At 56.5% G+C, this 18,988-nt stretch overlaps 1 gene segment (V, D, J or C); it reads right to left on the minus strand.

Annotated features, from left to right (window-relative positions):
- Positions 1 to 1,459: 1,459 nt before the first annotated feature.
- Positions 1,460 to 18,226, minus strand: LOC128946216 (immunoglobulin heavy variable 3-20-like; the record flags this gene model as incomplete). The annotated part of the segment is given in 3 exon segments: positions 1,460 to 1,551; positions 14,508 to 14,616; positions 17,876 to 18,226. Coding segments are annotated over 3 exon segments (552 nt in total), but the record flags the coding sequence as incomplete, so codon positions are not given.
- Between the last annotated feature and the right edge of the window lie 762 nt (positions 18,227 to 18,988).

Here is an 18,988-nt window from a genome sequence, read left to right on the forward strand (position 1 = left end):
CTCGGACCCAATTCTCACCCACTGACCCCAAACCACAACCCCTGACCCCAAATCTCCTCTTTTTGCCCCAAAACTTTGAATTAGAAGTTGAGATTTTAGGCCAAGGTAAATACTTAGGTCAACTTTCTTGCCAGGTATGGAGAATTTGGGGAAGAACCACTCTAGGGTTGGGACAGAGTCAGGAATGGGCAAAAGTGTTTGGATTTCAGGGAAGGGTCTGGGATTTGTGGGCCGGTCGGGACGCGGCCTCAGGGTCTGGACCAAAACCATCCACATCAGCACCAATACCCCAATTGTTATAGTCAGATTTCCCGCAGAAATAGGATCCAGAATCCTCGTCCTTGAGGTTGTTCATGGTCAGCATCACCAAGCTCTGCCCGTTGTCCCTGGAGATCGTGACCCGGCCCTGAACTGACGGCGCATATCTGGGAGTGGCACTATCACCGGTGACACTCGCCACAAACTCCAAACCCTGCCCGGGGCTCTAGCGGATCCAGCCCATCCCAAAACTGCTGAAATCGAACCCGGACCCTCAGCAGAGGAGGCACAGGGACCTCCCAGGGGGATGGAGGTCCCCCCCGCACTCCAGCAGGGTCACGGCCGCCCAGAGCCCTGCAGGACAAAGGGGAGATGGGAAAGGAAAAAGCTCAATCCTTGACCAAAATTCTAATTATTGGCCCCAAATCCTGACCCCTCGATCTTCTCATCCTTCTCCAAAGTGGGTCCCGACTCTTTTCCAACTGGCAACTTCCACTTTGAGGTCTTTAAGCGATCAGGTTTCCCATCCACATCTCCCCTTTGTCCCGCAGGGCTCCGGGGGGCCGTGACCCTGCTGGAGTGAGGGGGGGACCTCCAGCCCCCCGGGGGGTCCCTGCTCCTCGTCTGCCACGGATCCGGGTTCAGTTTTTGGAGTTTTGATATGGCCTGAATCCACCAGAGACCCGGGCAGGCGCTGGAATGGGTGTCACAAGGATCAGCAGCCCTGCTGGTTCCAGCACCGACTATGCGCCATCGGTGCAAGGCCGTTTCAGGATCTCCAGGGACAACGGGCAAAACTCGGTGACGCTGACCATGAAGAATCTCAAGGACGAGGATTCTGGATCCTATTTCTGCGCCAAATGTGTGGATGGTGGTTGCTATGATGGAGCTGCTGGTGTTGAACATTTTGATTCCATCCCCATCCCCGTGTCACCCCCGTCCTCGTTGCCCAGACCCTTCCCCCAAACCCCCAGCCCACACCCAGCCCTAGACCATTGATCCCAACCTTGCTCTGCCTCGGCCCCAATTCTCACCCGCTGACCCCAAACCACAACTCCTAACCACAAATCTCCTCTTTGTGCCCCAAATCTTTGCTCTGGAGGTCAGGGTTTCGGGCCCAGGGTCCCGATTTGGGGACAAAGGTTGAGGATTCGTATCAGCAGCTGTGGCTGGGAGCGCAAAGTGGGGTTTTGGGGCAGAATCAGACGATTTTGGTGCAAACTTTGTTGGATGTCAGGCAGAACCAGTTTGGGGGTTTTGGCTCCATGGTTGTGTTGTGGAACTGCGGGAGATCTGGGAAAAAGGGGCAAGAATGCGGTGAAGGGCTGGGAGTTAGGGGCAGCGTCTGGGGACTGGGGACAGGAGAGGACACTGAGATGGGGCCTTGGATCCACCATGGGTGTCATCTAAATTAGCACCAGGACCCACATAACCAGCACGAACACCCTTGGCACAGAAATTGGATCCGGAATCCTCGTCCTTCACATGGTTCATGGTCAGCGTCACCGAGCTCTGCCCGTGTTCCCTGGCGATCCTGAACTGGCCCTTGACCGATGGCACGTAGTAGGTACTGCCACAAGTGTTGGTGATCCCCATGAGCCACTCCAGTCCCTGACCGGGGCTCTGGGGGATCCAGTACATGTCATAGCTCCCGAAATCAAACCCGGACCCTCGGCAGGAGAGGCGCAGGGACCCTCCGGGGGGCTGGAGGTCCCCCCCGCACTCCAGCAGGGTCACGGCCGCCCGGAGCGTGTGGGACAGAGGGGTGATGGGGATGAGGCGGTGCAAAACTCAGGCAGAGCTGTCCAGTTAAGCAATGGGTGAATTGGGGTCAATTGGAGGCTTGAAGGCACTGTATAATACTGGGCATCTCTCTTGGAGATTTTGGGCCAGACATAGAGAATTTGGGGCAAAACTCCAAGGAAGGTTTGGGGATGGGGGAGTGGCCGTAACCCTGCTGGAGTGCGGGGGACCTCCAGCCCCACGGGGGGTCCCTGCGTCTCCTCTTCTGAGGGTCCGGGTTCAGTTTCGGGAGTTTTGGAATGAACTGGGTTTCTCAAAGACCCGGGAAGGGGCTGGAATGGGTCGCATACATCAGCAACACTGGTGGCAGCACCTATTATGCACCATCGGTCAAGGGTCGGTTCACGATCTAGAGGGACAACGGGCAGAGCTCGGTGACGCTGACCATGAACAACCTCAAGGACGAGGATTCCGCCACCTTTGTCTGTGCCAAAATTTGGGCTGGTAGTTGTGGTGCTGCCGCTGGTAAAGACATTCATTGTGATGATGTTGGTCATGGTGGTTTTTTTCTGAGTCTTCATTTTTTAGTCCCCTCTGTCCCCAAACTCGGATCATTCCCCCGAACCTGAGCCCTTGACCCTTTGTCCCAAATCTGCCCTATTTGCCCCAATGGTCAGCACTGATTCCAAACCCTCCCTTGCTCCTGCCCCAAATCTCAACCATTGGCCCCAAACCTTCACCCCTGGCCTCCAGTTCAGGCGTCCTCCAATCAGGGCCCGGGGAGCTGGGGGAGATTTGGGGGAAATGGGCAAAACTGGGGGAAAGTTGAGAGTTGGGTCAATGATGGTGGACACTGGGGGAGAAGGTCAAGAATGGGGTCAAGGCGTGGGATTTGGGGCAGGATTTGGGGATTTTGGGACATTTTGGGGAACCAGGGATGGGGGTTTTGTGCCACCACCAGCATCATCACCATGACCATAACTCACAGAGAGGATTCCAGCCCAGCCCCAAGGAGCAGCCCCAGACACCGAGGCCGCTGAGGGAGAAGTGAAGCCCCAGGTGGGAGCGAGGGAGGGAGGGAGGATCAGACGCCGCGATTTTGGGGCTCCGCAGCCTCCCCCCACTTCCTCCCCGGCAGGTGCCGGGGCCCGGCCGGGGCAGGAAAGGAAACAGAAAGTTCCTGGTTTTGGTCATTGTGAACATCTGTGTTTGGCAGAGGGCAGCTCAGCCTCTGGGCGCTGCGGCAGAACGCCGGCGGCACAAAAAGCTTTGTGTGCAAAGGGGCCTGGAGCGATCCCTGTGCAACACTGGGATGGAGGGGAACTGGGAGAGATTTGGGAGAAATGGGAAAAATTGGGGGAATCCAAAAGCTGTGGCAGCAGGAGTGGAGTTAAGGGGGAAATGGTCAAGATTTGAGAAACAGGGGTGGGGATTTTTGGGAAGGATTGGAGAATTCTGAGATATTTGGGAACAGAGAGAGAGGGCTCGGGACCACAACCACCATCAACACCATAAGCAGGACCACCACTACCACAACTACTGCTGTAACATTTGGCACAGAAATAAACGGTGGAATCGTCGTCATTGAGGTTGTTCATGGTCAGCGTCACCGAGCTCTGCCCATTGTCCCTGGAGATCCTGAACCGGCCCTTGACAGAATCCGCGTACCCGGTCAAACCAGCATTGCTGTTGATCCCCACGAGCCATTCCAGCCCCTGCCCGGGGCTCTGGTGCACCCTGTACATGCCATAATTCCCAAAACTGAACCGGGACCCTCGGCAGAGGAGGCGCAGACACCCCTCGGGGGGCTGGAGGTCCCCCCCGCACTCCAGAAGGGTCACGGCCACCCGGAGCCCTGCGGGACAATAGGGAGATGGGGATGAGAAACCTGATTGGTCGGGGGCCAAAAACTGGGAGGGTCAAGCTTGATAAAGGATTGGGACCCACCTGGGAGGAGGATGATGAACTCCACAGGTCCCAATTTGTGGCCAAGGGTCAGGATTTGGGTCAAGGGTTGAGCTTTGGCCTCATCCCCATCTCCCCTTTGTCCCGCAGGGTTCCGGGCAGCCGTGACCCTGCTGGAGTGCGGGGGGCACCTTCAGCCCCCCGAGGGCTCCCTGCGCCTCCTTTGCCGAGGGTCCGGGTTCAGTTTTGGCAGTTTTACCATGTTCTGGATCCGCCAGAGACCCAGGCAGGGGCTGGAATGGGTTGGAAGTATCAGCAGTGGTGGTGGTACCATCTACTACGCACCATCGGTCCAGGGCCGGTTCACGATCTCCAGGGACAACGGGCAGAGCTCGGTGACGCTGACCATGAACAACCTCAAGGACAAGGATTCCGGATCCTATTTCTGTGCCAAAGTTGCCTATAATAATTGGCGTGCAGCTGCAGGTGTGGATGGTGTTCACCCCATCCCTGTCCCTGTGTCCCCACCTGACCCCGTTTCCAGGACCCTTCGCCAGACCACAGCCCCTGACCCCATTCCTGTCTCCGTGTCCCAGCTCTGAACTGGCTCTGCCCCAATTCTCAGCTCCTAGACCCAAACCTCAGCTCTTAGCTTCAAACCTCAACCAAGGTCCCCACACGTGGGTGCAAATGGTCGAGATTTGGGAAAATGGGCCAGATTTGGGTCTGTGGCTGTGACTCAGTTGCACTATGGATATTTTGGAGCAGAATGGGTCCAGTCTGTGGGCAATGGTTGGGATTTAAGAGCCCAGGATGAGCTCAGCGTGAAACCATCCTGATTTGGGGCCAGGAGCTGAGATTGGGGCAGAACCAGTTCAGAGCTGAGACACGGGGACAGGAAAGGGGTCAGGGCTTGGGGATTGGAGGGAGGATCTGGGGAATGGGGACAGGGGGGACATGGGGACAGTGAAAGGGCCAAAAACAACAACAGCTCCAGCACCACCCCAACCTCCATTAGTTAAACCAGATTTCACGCAGAAACAGGATCCGGAATCCTCGTCCTTGAGGTTGTTCATGGTCAGCGTCACCGAGCTCTGCCCGTTGTCCCTGGAGATCGGGAACAGGCCCTGCACCGAATCCGCGTACCCAGTCAAACCACCATTGTCCCAGATCACCGCGATGAATTCCAGCCCCTTCCCGGGTCTCTGGCGCATCCATCCCATGGCAATTTCCCAAATTCAAACCCGGACCCTTGGCAGAGGAGGCGCAGGGACCCCCCGGGGGGCTGGAGGTCCCCCCCGCACTCCAGCAGGGTCACAGCCGCCCGGAGCCCTGCGGGACAAAGGGGAGATGGGGGTGAGGAGCTGGATTGGCTGCGCACCCAAAATGGGCACCGCCATGCCAGAAGAAGTGTGTGGGATCCAACTGGGAGGATTGGCAGGGTCTGCAGGAGGAGGATGGTGAACTCCAATGTTCCCAATTTGGGGCTAGCATCAGGATCTGCATGCAAGAATAAATATTTGGGTTGATTTTTTTCCCCATCCCCATCTCCCGTTTGTCCCGCAGGGCTCCGGGCAGCCGTGAACCTGCTGGAGTGCGGGGGACCTCCAGCCCCTCCGGGGGTCCCTGCGCCTCCTCTGCCGAGGGTCCGGGTTCAGTTTCGGCAGTTCTGACACGCTCTGGATCCGCCAGAGACCCGGGCAGGGGCTGGAATACATTGTAGATATCAGTAATGGTGGTGGCAGCACCGCGTACACGCCATCTGTCAAGGGCCGGTTCAGGATCTCCAGGGACAATGGGCAGAGCTCGGTGACGCTGACCATGAACAACCTCAAGGACGAGGATTCCGGATCCTATTTCTGTGCCAGACGTCATAAATATTGGGGCGCTGATTATGGATTTATTGATGACGCTGGCACACTCATTATGGGTAATAAATATCTCCAGTCTCCAGCGATCCTTCCCCCAAGTTCCAGCCCTTCTCAAACCTTCATCATTTCCCCCCAAACTTTGCCCCTGCTGCCTTTACTCTAGAATTTCCCCCAGTTTTGCCCATTTTACCCCAATCTCCTCCAGCTCCCTGGGCCCTGATTGGAGGAGGCCTGAACTGGAGCCCAGGGGCTAAGGTTTGGGGCCAATGGTTGAGATTTGGGGCAGGAGCAGGGGAGGGTCTGGGGTCAGTGCTGACCATTGGGCAAATGGGGGAAATTTTGGGACAAAGGGTCAAGGGCTGAGGTTTGGGGGGGAAGAGTCTGGGTTTGGGGACTGGGGGGACTCAGACAGGGGTGATGCCAAAACTGGCATGGTCAATATAAGCAGCAGCAGCACCACCAGCAGCACCAGCATAATCAGATTTGGTACAGAAATAAACGGCGGAATCCTCGTCCTTGAGGTTGTTCATGGTCAGCATCACCGAGCTCTGCCCGTTGTCCCTGGAGATCCTGAACCGGCCCTGGACCGATGGCGCGTAGTAGGTGTAACCACCAGTGTTGCTGATGTAGGCAACGAATTCCAGCCCCTGCCCGGGTCTCTGGCCAATCCATTCCATGTCAAAACTCCCAAAACTGAAGCCAGACCCTCGGCAGAGGAGGCGCAGGGACCCCCCAGGGGGCTGGAGGTCCCCCCCGCACTCCAGCAGGGTCACAGCCGCCCGGAGCCCTGCGGGACAAAGAGGAGATGGGGATGAGGCCAAAACTCAACCCTTGACCTAAGTCCTGACTCTTGGCCCCAAACTGTGTCCCTTGGAAAATCTCATCCTAGTTGTCCTGCTTCTGCTGAGCTTCCCAGGTCCTGCCTCATTTTCCAGTTTGACACACCCACTTTTAAGCCCTCAGCCAATCAGGTTTCCCATCCCCATCTCCCCTTTGTCCCGCAGGGCTCCGGGCGGCCGTGACCCTGCTGGAGTGCGGGGGGACCTCCAGCCCCCCGGGGGCTCCCTGCGCCTCCTCTGCCGAGGGGCCAGGTTCAGTTTCGGACAATTTGGGATGGGCTGGATGCACCAGAGACCCGGGCAGGGGCTGGAGTTTGTAGCACAGATCATCACTGCTGGCGCCACCCACTACGCAGATTCTGTCAAGGGTAGGTTCAGGATCTCCAGGGACAACGGGCAGAGCTCGGTGACGCTGACCATGAACAACCTCAAGGACGAGGATTCCGGATCCTATTTCTGTGCCAAGGATTCCTATGGTGGCTGGAATGCCGCCCATGCCATTGGTTTCACTCCCGGTGGTTGGGTTGGTGTTTGGGGTCCTGGCTCCATCCCTGTCCCCAGCTGTCCCCAGACCCTTCCCCAAACCCCCCTGACCCACCCCTGACCCTTTGTCCCAGCCTTGCCCCCTTTGCCCACACACTGCACATTGGCCCCAAACCCTGCCCTGGGTCTGGCCCCAAACTCAACTCTCGGCCCCAAGTCTCCCCCTCATGCCCAAAAAGTGCCCAAAGGGCCGAGATTTGGAGACAGCGGGTGAGGTTAGGGCCAGCGGCTGCAGCTGGGAGCCCAGAGTGGGGATTTGGAGCAGAATCGGGCGAGTTTTGGGGCCAAAGAAAGAGGGTTTGGGGCAGAACCAGTTTGGGGGTTTGGGGTCTTTGGCAACCATTGGGAGAAATGGGGAAACCTGGGCCAAGGGGTTAGAATGAGGTCAAGGGTTGAGATTTGCGTAAAGGTTCTGATATTTGGGGAAAAGAGGGGCTCAGACAAGGGCGCTGCCACCACCAACACGGTCAATGTAAGCAGCAGCAGCAGCCCAAGCAGCACCAGCAGCTTTGGCGCAGAAATAGGATCTGGAATCCTCCTCCTTGAGGTTGTTCATGGTCAGCATCACCGAGCTCTGCCCGTTGTCCCTGGAGATCCTGAACCGGCCCTTGACCGACGGTGCGTACCTGGTGCCGGAACCATCGCTCCTGATGTAAGCGACGAATTCCAGCCCCTTCCTGTGTCTCTGGCGTATCCAGAACATGGCAAAACTGCTGAAACTGAACCCGACCCCTCGGCAGAGGAGGCGCAGGGACCCCCCGGGGGGCTGGAGGTCCCCCCTGCACTCCAGCAGGGTCATGGCCGGCCGGAGCCCTCCGGGACAAAGGGGAGAAGGGGATGAGGCCAAAGCTCAAACCTTGACCCCAAAGTCCCAAATATTGGCCCCAGGTTGTGACAATTTGTTCTTCTCCTCCTGCTCCTGGTCCCCCTCCCAGCTGGGTCTCATCCCTTTTTCCAGCTGGCCACACCCACTTAGGGCCCACAGCAAATCAGGTTTCTCATCCCCATCTCCGCTTTCTCCCGCAGGGCTCCGGGCGGCCGTGACCCTGCTGGAGTGCGGGGGGGACCTCCAGCCCCCCGGAGGGTCCCTGCACCTCTCCTGCCGAGGGTCCGGGTTTGATTTCGGGAGCTACGACATGTACTGGATCCCCCAGAGCCCCAGTCAGGGACTGGAGTGGCTCATGGGGATCACCAACACTTGTGGCATTACCTACTACGTGCCATCGGTCAAGGGCCAGTTCAGGATCGCCAGGGAACACGGGCAGAGCTTGGTGACGCTGACCATGAACAACCTCAAGGACCAGGATTCCGCCGTTTATTTCTGTGTCAAACTTTGCAATGGTTATGCTGGCAATGCTATTGATGCTGGAATCAATCCACATAGTGACCATGATGGTCAAAATATTTTCCCAATCCCAGAGATCCTCCCCCAAAATCCTGGCTCTTTTTCTCACATCTCAGATATTTTCCCCCAAACTCTACTGTCACTTCCCCAATTCCCAATTTCCCCCAATTTTCCCCATTTCTCCCCACTCTGGCCCTTCCCCTCTGTCCCAGTGCGGAACGGGGATCGGTCCAGTGCCCTTTGCACACAAAGCTTTTTGTGCAGCCGACGCTCTGCCGCAGCGCCCTGAGGCTGAGCTGCCCTCTGCCAAACACAGATGTTCACAATGACCAAAACCAGGAATTTTCTGTTTCCTTTCCTGCCCCGGCCGGGCCCCGGCAGCTTCCACGGAGGAAGTGGGGGGAGGCTGTGGAGCCCCAAAATCGCCGCGTCTTCTCCTCCCTCCCTCCCCCCCACGCTCCCACCTGGGGCTTCACTGCTCCCTCAGCGGCCTCGGTGTCTGGGGCTGCTCCTTGGGGCTGCGCTGGAATCCTCTCTCTGGGACCTCCTAAAAAAAACCCTTTTTTTTTTTTCCCAAACCCACATGAAATTTTGTAGAGATGAAACTTTTGAAATTGATCGCGAGCCAAGGGCTCCATGCTGAGAGAAGCAGATGGGTGCAAGGGTGGAGTCATCTGGAACGTTCCATCGGTCAAGGGCCAAGTCAGCACGGCCAGAGAAAGCGGGCTGAGCTCGGTGACGCTGGCCATGTGTGACCACAGGGGAAAGGTCTGGGGACCGCTGAGGACACGGGGATGGGGACAGGGCCAAAAGCACTGGCAATATCAGCATTGCCACCAGAAATACGCTTGGCACAGAAATAGGATGCGGAATCCTCGTCCTTGAGGTTGTTCATGGTCAGCGTCACCGAGCTCTGCCCGTTGTCCCTGGAGATCGTGACCCGGCCCTTGACCGAATCTGAGTAGCCAATGCCACCACCGTTTTTCTTGATCCCCGCGATATATTCCAGCCCCTGCCCTGGTCTCTGGCGGATCCAGAACATGGAGGAACTCCCGAAACTGAACCCAGACCCTCGGCAGAGGAGGCGCAGGGACCCCCCGGGGAGCTGGAGGTGCCCCCTGCACTCCAGCAGGGTCACGGCCGCTCCCCCATCCCCAAATAGTCACTGGTTTTTCCCCAGAATACTTTTTTCTTGCCTCAAATGTCTAGCAGAGGTTTCCTGTATTGAAAAGTTCCTTAAACCCAGCAATTACCCCCATCCACCCATTAATTAATTGGACACCTCAGCCTGACTTTTGCATCTCCTCATCCCCATCTCCCCTCTGTCCCGCAGGGCTCCGGGCGGCCGTGACCCTGCTGGAGTGCGGGGGGGGCCTCCAGCCCCCCGGGGGATCCCTGCGCCTTCTCTGCCAAGGGGCCGGGTTCAGTTTTGGGAGTTTTTCCATGCAATGGGCCCGACAGAGACGCAGGCAGGGGCTGGAGTGGGTCGCGGGGATCTGGAACGATGGTGCTGACACCGGCTATGCGCCATCAGTCAGGGGCCGGGTGAGGATCTCCAGGGACAACGGGCAGAGCTCGGTGACGCTGACCATGAACAACCTCAAGGACGAGGATTACGGATCCTATTTCCGCGGGAAATCTGCTTATAACAATTGGGGTACTGGTGCTGGTGTGGATGGTTTTGGTCCGGACCCTGTGGCCATGTCCCGACCGCCTCCCAAATCCAAGACCCTTCCCTAAAACCCAAACCCTTTTGCCCATTCCTGACTCTGTCCCAACCCCAGAGTGGTTCTTCCCCAAATTCTTCATACCTGGCAAGAAAGTTGACCCAAGTCTTAACCTTGGCTTTAAATCTCCACTTTTAATTCAAAGTTTGGTGCACAAAGAGGAGATTTGTGGTCAGGAGTTGTGGTTTGGGGTCAGCGGGTGAGAATTGGGGCTGAGGCAGAGCAAGGTTGGGATCAATGGTCAAGGGCTGGGTGTGGGCTGGGGGTTTGGGGGAAGGGTCTGGGCAACGGGGACAGGGGGGGACACGGGGATGGGGGGCACAGTCAAATCTATAAACAACACCAGCAGGATCATACCAAACATTAACAGATTTGGCACAAAAATAGGTGGCAGAATCCTTGTCCTTGAGGTTGTTCATGGTCAGTGTCACCGAGCTCTGCCCGTTATCCCTGGAGATCCTGAACCGGCCCTTGACTGAGGGTGCATAGCCGGTGCTTGAACCATCGCTCTTGATCCCCCGAGCCACTGCGTCACCTGCCCGGCTCTCTGGCGGACCCACTGCATCCCAAAATTCCCAAAACTGAACCCGGACCCTCGGCAGAGGAGGCGCAGGGACCGCCCGGGGGACTGGAGGTGCCCCCCGCACTCCAGCAGGGTCACGGCATCTGACTCCATTATGCAGAATGCTGAACAATTGCTCTATTAAATCTCTACTATATTACATTAATATTTTATTTTATTGCATTAATACAATATTATATCTCATTATTACTTTATTACATGTCATTAATAATATATTATATCTCATTAATACTATATCTCAATAATTCTATATTATAACTCATTAATACTATATTATATCTCATTAAAACTATATTACATCTCTTTAATACTATATTACATCACGTTAATGGTATATTACATCTCATTAATACTCTATTATATCTCATTAATTCTATATTATATCCCATTAATACTATATTACATCTCATTAATGCTATATTACATCTCATTAATTCTATATTATATCACATTAATACTATATTATATTTCATTAATTCTATATTATATCTCATTAATGCTATATTACATCTATACTAAAGAGATACTAAAAGAATTCCGTACAAAAGACACGAAAAAATCCTAAAGAATCCCCGTGAGAGTCTGACAGAGCCAGGTCACGGCCTGGAGCTCATTGGCCAAGGAAACAAAACAATCTGCAGCAGAACCCAAATGATGAATCCCTGGAGGGGAACAATACCCCTGACACTTTCCACACGTGCAGAAACAGCAGGAGCAGTGAGGAGAGATGGGAATTGTTTCATCTTCATCTTCTCTCTGTGCTGCTCCAGGAAAAATCCTGTGACAGAAAGAGAGAGACAGAGAGAGAGGGAGAGGGAGAGAGAGACAGAGAGAGAGAGGGAATGGTGTCGGACTTCGTGCTGGGAATGAGAATGGCATAGCTGGTCCTGGTGCCCATCTCCCCTTTGTCCCGCGGGGCTCCGGGTGGCCGTGACCCTGCTGGAGTGTGGGGGGCACCTCCAGCCCCCCGGAGGGTCCCTGCGCCTCCTCTGCTGAGGGTCTGAGTTTAATTTTGGGAGTTTCTCCATGTTCTGGGTGTGCCAGAGACCTGCCCCTGGGCAGGGGCTGGAATTCATGGCAGGGATCAAGGACAATGGTGGCAGCATCGCCTACGCGCCATCGTTCAAGGGCCAGTTCAGGATCTCCAGGGACAACAGGCAGAGCTCGGTGACGCTGACCATGAACAACCTCAAGGACGAGGATTCCGGATCCTATTTCTGTGCCAGATGTGTTGATGGTGGTTGTGCCAGTAGTGAGGGTACTGTTGTTGTGGCATTTATTGCTGGTTCTGATCTTGGTCCAAAATCCCTATACTTTGTTTCCAAATATCCCACAGTCCTCTGATCTCTCCACCAAATCTCAGCCCTTTTCATCAAATCTCGGCCATTTTACCCCAAACTCCGCCCCTGCTGCCCCAATTCCCGAATTTCTCCCAGTTTTTCCCATTCCACCCAAATCTCCCCCAGCTCCCAAGACCTGGTTGGAGCAGACCTAAACTGGAGCCCAGGGGTGAAGGTTTGGGGCCAATGGTTGAGTTTTGGGGCAGGAACAGGGGAGGGTTTGGGGTCAGTGCTGACCATTGGGGCAAATGGAGACAAAGGGTCAAGGGCTGGGTCAATGGTGAGGTTTGGGATGAAAAGCAGAACTCTGGAGACTCAATGATGGGAGTGGGATGAAAGGCAGGAGCTTGAGACCATCAGGGGCATCGTCACCATTAGCACCAGCACCATAACCATCAGCAGCCCTGGCACAGAAATAGGATCCGGAATCCCCGACCTTGAGGTTGTTCATGGTCAGCATCACCGAGCTGTGCCCGCTGTCCTGGGAGATCGTGAACTGTCCATTGACCGATGGCGCGTGGTAAGTGGTTCCACAAATGTTTATGTACGCCACGTATTCCAGCCCCTGCCCGTGTCTCTGGCGCACCCAGTTCATGGCAAAATTGCCAAAACTGAACCCAGACCCTCGGCAGAGGAGGGGCAGGGAACCCCCGGGTGGCTGGAGGTCCCCCCTGCACTCCAGCAGAGTCACGGCCGCCCGGAGCTCTGCGGGACAAAGGGGAGATGGGGATGAGGGGATGGATTGGCTGTGCGGTCAAAGTTTGCGCTGCCATTCCGGAAAAAGGGTGTGGGATCCACCCGGGATGACTGGCAGGAGTTGCAGGAGGAAGATGGTGAGGTCCAAGGGTCACAATTTTTGGGCAACATCAGGTTCTGCATGCAAGAATCAACATTTGGGTGGATGTTTTCCTTCATCCCCTTCTCCCCTTTGCCCTGCGGGGCTCCGGGCGGCTGTGACTCTGCTGGAGTGCGGGGGGGACCTCCAGCGCCCCGGGGGTCCCTGTGCCTCCTCTGCCGAGGGTCCGAGTTAAGTTTCGGAAGCTACGACATGTTCTGAATCCACCAGAGACCTGGGCAGGGGTTGCAATATGTCGCAAGGATCTACTACAGTGGAGGTTACACCGACTACGCGCCGTCGGTCAAGGGCCGGTTCAGGATCTCTAGGGACAACGGGCAGAGCTCGGTGACGCTGACCATGAACAACTTCAAGGACAAGGATTCCGCCACCTATTTCTGTGCCAAATGTTAGAGTAGTAGTTTGGTGGTGGTGGTGCTGGTTATGGTGTTGATGGTGGTTGTGGTCCCGAGACCTCTCCTCTCTCTTCCCAAATATCTCAGAATTCTCTGATCCTTCCCCAAAATCCCCACCCCTCTTTCTCAAATCTTGACCATTTCCCCAAACTCCACCATCACTTCCCCAATTCACAGTTTCCCCCCAATTTTGCCCATTTCTCCCCCGTCTGACCCTTCCCCTCCGTCCCAGTGTGGAACGGGGATCGCTCCAGGGCCCTTTGCACACAAAGCTTTTTGTGCAGCCGGCGCTCTGCCGCAGCGCCCAGAGGCTGAGCTGCCCTCTGCCAAACACAGATGTTCACAATGACCAAAACCAGGAACTTTCTGTTTCCTTTCCTGCCCCAGCCGGGCCTCGGCAGCTGCCGGGGAGGAAGTGGGGGGAGGCTGCGGAGCCCCAAAATTGCGGCGTCTGCTCCTCCCTCCGTCCCCCCCATGCTCCCACCTGGGGCTTCACTTCTCCCTCAGCGGCCGCGGTGTCTGGTGCTGCTCCTTGGGGCTGGGCTGGAATCCTCTCTGGGAGCTCTGGACATGGTGATGATGCTGGTGCTGGCCCCAAAACCCCATCCCTGGCTCCCGAAACTGTCCCAAAATCCCCAAATCCTGCCTAAAATCCCAAACCTTGACCCCCTTCTAGACCTTCCTCCACAGTCTCCACCATGTTTGCCCCAACTTTCGACTTTCCCCATATTTTGCCCATTTCACCCAAATCTCTCCCAGTTCCCGTGCCCTGATTGGAGGAGGCCTCAACTGGAGGCCAGGGATGAAGGTTTGGGGCCAATGGTTGAGTTTTGGGGGAGGAGCAGGGGAGGGTTTGGAATCAGTGCTGACCATTGGGGCAAATGGGGACAAGGGGTCAAGGGCTGAGGTTTGGGGGGAGGGTCTGGGTTTGAGGACAGGGGGGACTCAAAGATGGGAGCAGGGCCTAAACCACCATGACCAATATCACCACAGTCAATATAGTCACCAGCAGCAGGAGCACAACAATCATCACAATTTTTGGCACAGAAATAATTGGCGGAATCCTCGACCTTGAGGTTGATCATGGTCAGCGTCATCAGACTCTGCCCGTTGTCCCTGGCGATCATGAACTGGCCCTTCACCGAATCCGCGTACCAGGTGCTACCACCGCTGCGGATGTAGGGGACGAATTCCAGCCCCTGCCCGGGTCTCTGACGGACGCATTGTAGGGCAAAACTCCCGAAACTGAACCCGGACCCTCGGCAGAGCATCGTCAAGGACCCCCAGGGGGGCTGGAGGTCCCCCCCACACTCCAGCAGGGTCACGGCCGCCCGGAGCCCTGCGGGACAAAGGGGAGATGGGGATGAGAAACCTGATTTGTCGAGAGTCCCCCAGTCATCCTGGCCAGTTGGAAAAAAGTATGGGATTCATTCTGGAGGGTGACCAGGATAAGGAAGAGAATGACAAAGGTCCCAGTTTTGGGCCAAGAGTCAGAATTTGGGTCAAGGGTTGAGCTTTGGCCTCATCCCCATCTCCGCTTTGTCCTGCAGGGCTCCGGGCGTCCGTGACCCTGCTGGAGTGCGGGGGCGACCTCCAGCTCCCCGGGGGGTCCCTGCGCCTCCTCTGCCGAGGGTCTGGGTTTAGTTTCGGGAGTTTTGGAATGTTCTGGATCCACCAGAGACCTGGGCAGGGGCTGGAATTCGTTGCTGGGATCAATGCTGATGGTATCAACACCGACTACGCGCCGTCGGTTAAGGGCCGAGGTTGTTCATGGTCAGTGTCACCGAGCTGTGCCCGTTGTCCCTGGAAATCCTGAACCGGCCCTTGAATGATGGCGCATAGATGGTGACGCCATTGTAGTGGATCGCTGTGATGTATTCCAAACCCTGCCCGGGTCTCTGGCGGATCCAGTACCTTCCATAATCACCGAATCTGAACCCGGACCCTCGGCACAGCAATGTCAGAGACCCCCGGGGGGCTGGAGTTCCCCCCCGCACTCCAGCAGAGTCATGGCCGCCCAGAGCCCTGCGAGACAAACGGGAGATGGGGATGGACAAAGCTCAACCACTGACCCCAAAATCCTGATTCTTTGACCCAGAATTTGACCCTTGGCTCTCCCCATCCGCTTCATCTTGCTGCTCCAGCTTGGACTCCCAGGTGGGTCCGGCCCCTTTTTCCAGCCAACCACCCCCAGTTTGGGGCTTTGGACCAATCAGGTTTCCCATCCCCATCTCCCCTTTGTCCCACAGGGCTCCAGGCGGCCGTGACTCTGCTGGGGTGTGGGGGGGACCTCCAGCCCCCCGGGGGGTCCCTGCACCTCCTCTGCCCAGGGTCCGGGTTCACTTTCTGGAGCTATAAAATGTTCTGGGTGAACCAGAGCCCCGGGCAGGGGCTGGAATACATTGCAGATATCAGCAACACTGGTGGCTACACCGAGTACGCGCCGTCGGTCAAGGGCCGGTTTACGATCTCCAGGGACAACGGGCAGAGCTCGGTGACACTGACCGTGAACAACCTCAAGGACGAGGACTCCGGATCCTATTTCTGTGCCAAAAGTAGTAGTGATACTTGTTGTGGAGCTGCTGCTGCTCTTGATCCAACTGATCTAATCACTGGACCCCTGTCAGCATCCCCGTGCCCCAGACATTTCCCCCAAACCCCCTTGCTGACCCTCTGTCCCAGCCCTGCTCTGGCTCTGCCCCAAATGTCCCCTCTGGGCCACACTCAGTGCCCTCGATCTCCAAATGTCACTGAAATGTCTGGATGTGGGCCCAAGGCTGAGCTGAGGGGTCAAGAATTCAAATTTTGCCCAAAATTCCAGATGTGAGGCCATGGCCAGATTTGGGTCCGTGGCTGTGACTCGGTTTTAGCAGGGGAGATTTGGGGTAAAACTGGACAAGTCTGGGGGCAATGGTTGGGATTGGAGGGACGAGGCTGAGCTCAGGGTGAAACCGGCCCTGATTTGGGGCTGGGAGCTGAGATTTGGGACCAAGAGCTGAGATTTGGGGCCAGGAGCTGAGATTTGGGGCAGAGCCAGTTCAGAGCTGGGACACGGGGACAGGAATGGCGTCAGGGGCTGGGGTTTGGGGAAAGAATCTGGAAAATGGGGACAAGTGGGGAAACAGCAATGCGGTTGGGGACAAAAGGATTTGCAGCAACAGCCCAACCAGCACCTGCATATTTGGCACAGAAATAGGATCTGGAATCGTCGTCCTTGAGGTTGTTCATGGTCAGCGTCACCGAGCTCTGCCCGTTGTCCCTGGAGATCCTTAACCGGCCCTTGACCGACGGCGCGTAGAAGGTGAACCCACCAGTGTTATCAATCCCTGTGAGCCATTCCAGCCCCAGCCCAGGCCCCTGTCGAGCCCAGATCATGGCATAACCCCCAAAACTGAACCCGGCCCCTCGGCAGAGGAGGCGCAGGGACCCCCCGGGGGGCTGGAGGTCCCCCCCGCACTCCAGCAGGGTCACGGCAGCTCCCCCATCCCCAAACCTTCACTGGTTTTGCCCCCAATTCCCTTTGTTTCTCCCCAAATCTCCATCAGGGTTTTCCTGTATGGTAAAGTGCCTTCAACCCAGCAAACAGTCCCAATCCACCAAATAATTAATTGGGATCCTCAGCCTGACTTTTGTATCTCCCCATCCCCATCTCCCCTTTGTCCCGCAGGCCTCAGGGAGGCCGTGACCCTGCTGGAGTGCGGGGGGGACCTCCAGCCCCCAAGGGGAGTCCCTGACGCTGGTGTGCCACGCCTCTGGCTTCAATTTCACAAAATCTGCAATGTTCTGGATCCACCAGAGACCTGGGCTGGGCCTGGAATACGTTGCGAGGATCAACGGTGATGGTTCCACCCCCAGATACGCGCCATCGGTCAAGGGCTGGGTCATGATCTCCAGGGACAATGGGCAGAGCTCGGTGACGCTGACCATGAACAACCTCAAGGACGAGGATTCCGGATCCTATTTCTCTGCCAAAAACGCCTATGATGGTTGGGGTTGGGAGGCTCATGCTGCTGGTTCAATTTTAGTCCTGTCCCCATCCTTGTTCCCCAGGTCCTTCCCTCCAGCCCTTGACCCCATTGGTGACCCCCCACGGACCCAAATCTGGGCAGTTTTTCCCAAATCTTGACCATTTGCACCCAGGTTTGGGACATTGGTTGGGACTTGGAGCCAAGAGCTGCGGTTTGGGTCCAGGAGCTGAGATTTGGGGCATAGCCAGCTGAGTTTGGGGCCAATGGTCACAAGTGAACCCCGCTGACATCTGGGGCACAAAGGGCAGAGTTTTGGGGATGAACCTTTGAGATTTGGGCCAAATGATGAAAGCCCCATGGAAATGTGAGAGGTGAGGCAATGATGGGGTAGTTGGGGGAAAATGTTCAGGATTCAGTGCCAGGAGTAAAGATTTGAGGGTAGAATGTCGGAATTTTTGGATGTTTGTGGGTTTTCAATGGCTGGGGTGGGTCCACCACTGACAATGTCAATAAAAGCAGCATAAATATAAGAAGGACCACAACCATTGGTGTAACATTTGGCGCAGTAATAGGATCCGGAATCCTCGTCCTTGAGGTTGTTCATGGTCAGCGTCACCGAGCTCTGTCCGTTGTCCCTGGAGATCGTGAACCGGCCCTTGACCAACGGCGCGTACCAGGTGCTACCACCAGTGTTCCAGATTCCTGCAATGAACTCCAGCCCCTGCCCGGGTCTCTGCCGGATCCAGAACATGTCGTAGCTTCCAAAATTGAACCCAGACCCTTGGCAGAGGAGGCCCAGGGAACTCCCGGGGGGCTGGAGGTCCCCCCCGCACTCCAGCAGGGTCACGGCCGCCCGGAGCCCTGCGGGACAAAGGGGAGATGGGGATGGGAAACCTGATTTGCTGTGGGACTCAAAGGGGGTTTGGCCAGTTGGGAAATGGAACGGGACCCACCTGGGAGGACCAGCAGGCCCAGGAGGAGGAGGTTGATGAACTCCAAGGGTCCCAGTTTGGGGCCCAGGGTTAGGATTTGGGTCAAGGGTTGAGCTCCGGCCTCATCCCCATCTCCCCTTTGTCCCGCAGGGATCCAGGTGGCCGTGACCCTGCTGGAGTGTGGGGGGGACCTACAGCCCCCCGGGGGGGTCCCTGTGCCTCCTCTGCCAAGGGTCCAGGTTCAGTTTTGGGAGTTTTCCCATGCAATGGATCCGCCAGAGACCCAGGCAGGTGCTGGAATACGTTGCGGGGGTCTGGAGCAGTGGTGCTTACACCTACTACAGTCCATCGGTCAAGGGCCGATTCACGATCTCCAGGGTCAACGGGCAGAGCTCGGTGATGCTGACCATGAACAACCTCAAGGACGAGGACTCCGGATCCTATTTCTGTGCCAGGGGTACTGATGATAATGGTGCTGTTAATGATGCCTATGGAATTGCTGCCTCGCCATGGCTGTGTCCCCCCCTGTCCCCATTCCCCAGACCCTTCCCCAATCCCCAGCCCCTGACTCCATTCCTGTCCCCGTGTCCCAGCTCTGAGCTGGCTCTGCCCCACATTCTCAGCTCTTGGCCCCAAACCTCAGCTCTGGGCTCCAAGTCTCTGCCTAGGTCTCCAAACCTGGG

The sequence above is a fragment of the Melozone crissalis genome, unplaced genomic scaffold (genome assembly GCF_028551555.1).
Source record: "Melozone crissalis strain CALT ecotype California unplaced genomic scaffold, PUWL_Pcris_2 ptg000079l_1, whole genome shotgun sequence".
NCBI classification, from domain to species: Eukaryota; Metazoa; Chordata; class Aves; order Passeriformes; family Passerellidae; genus Melozone; species Melozone crissalis.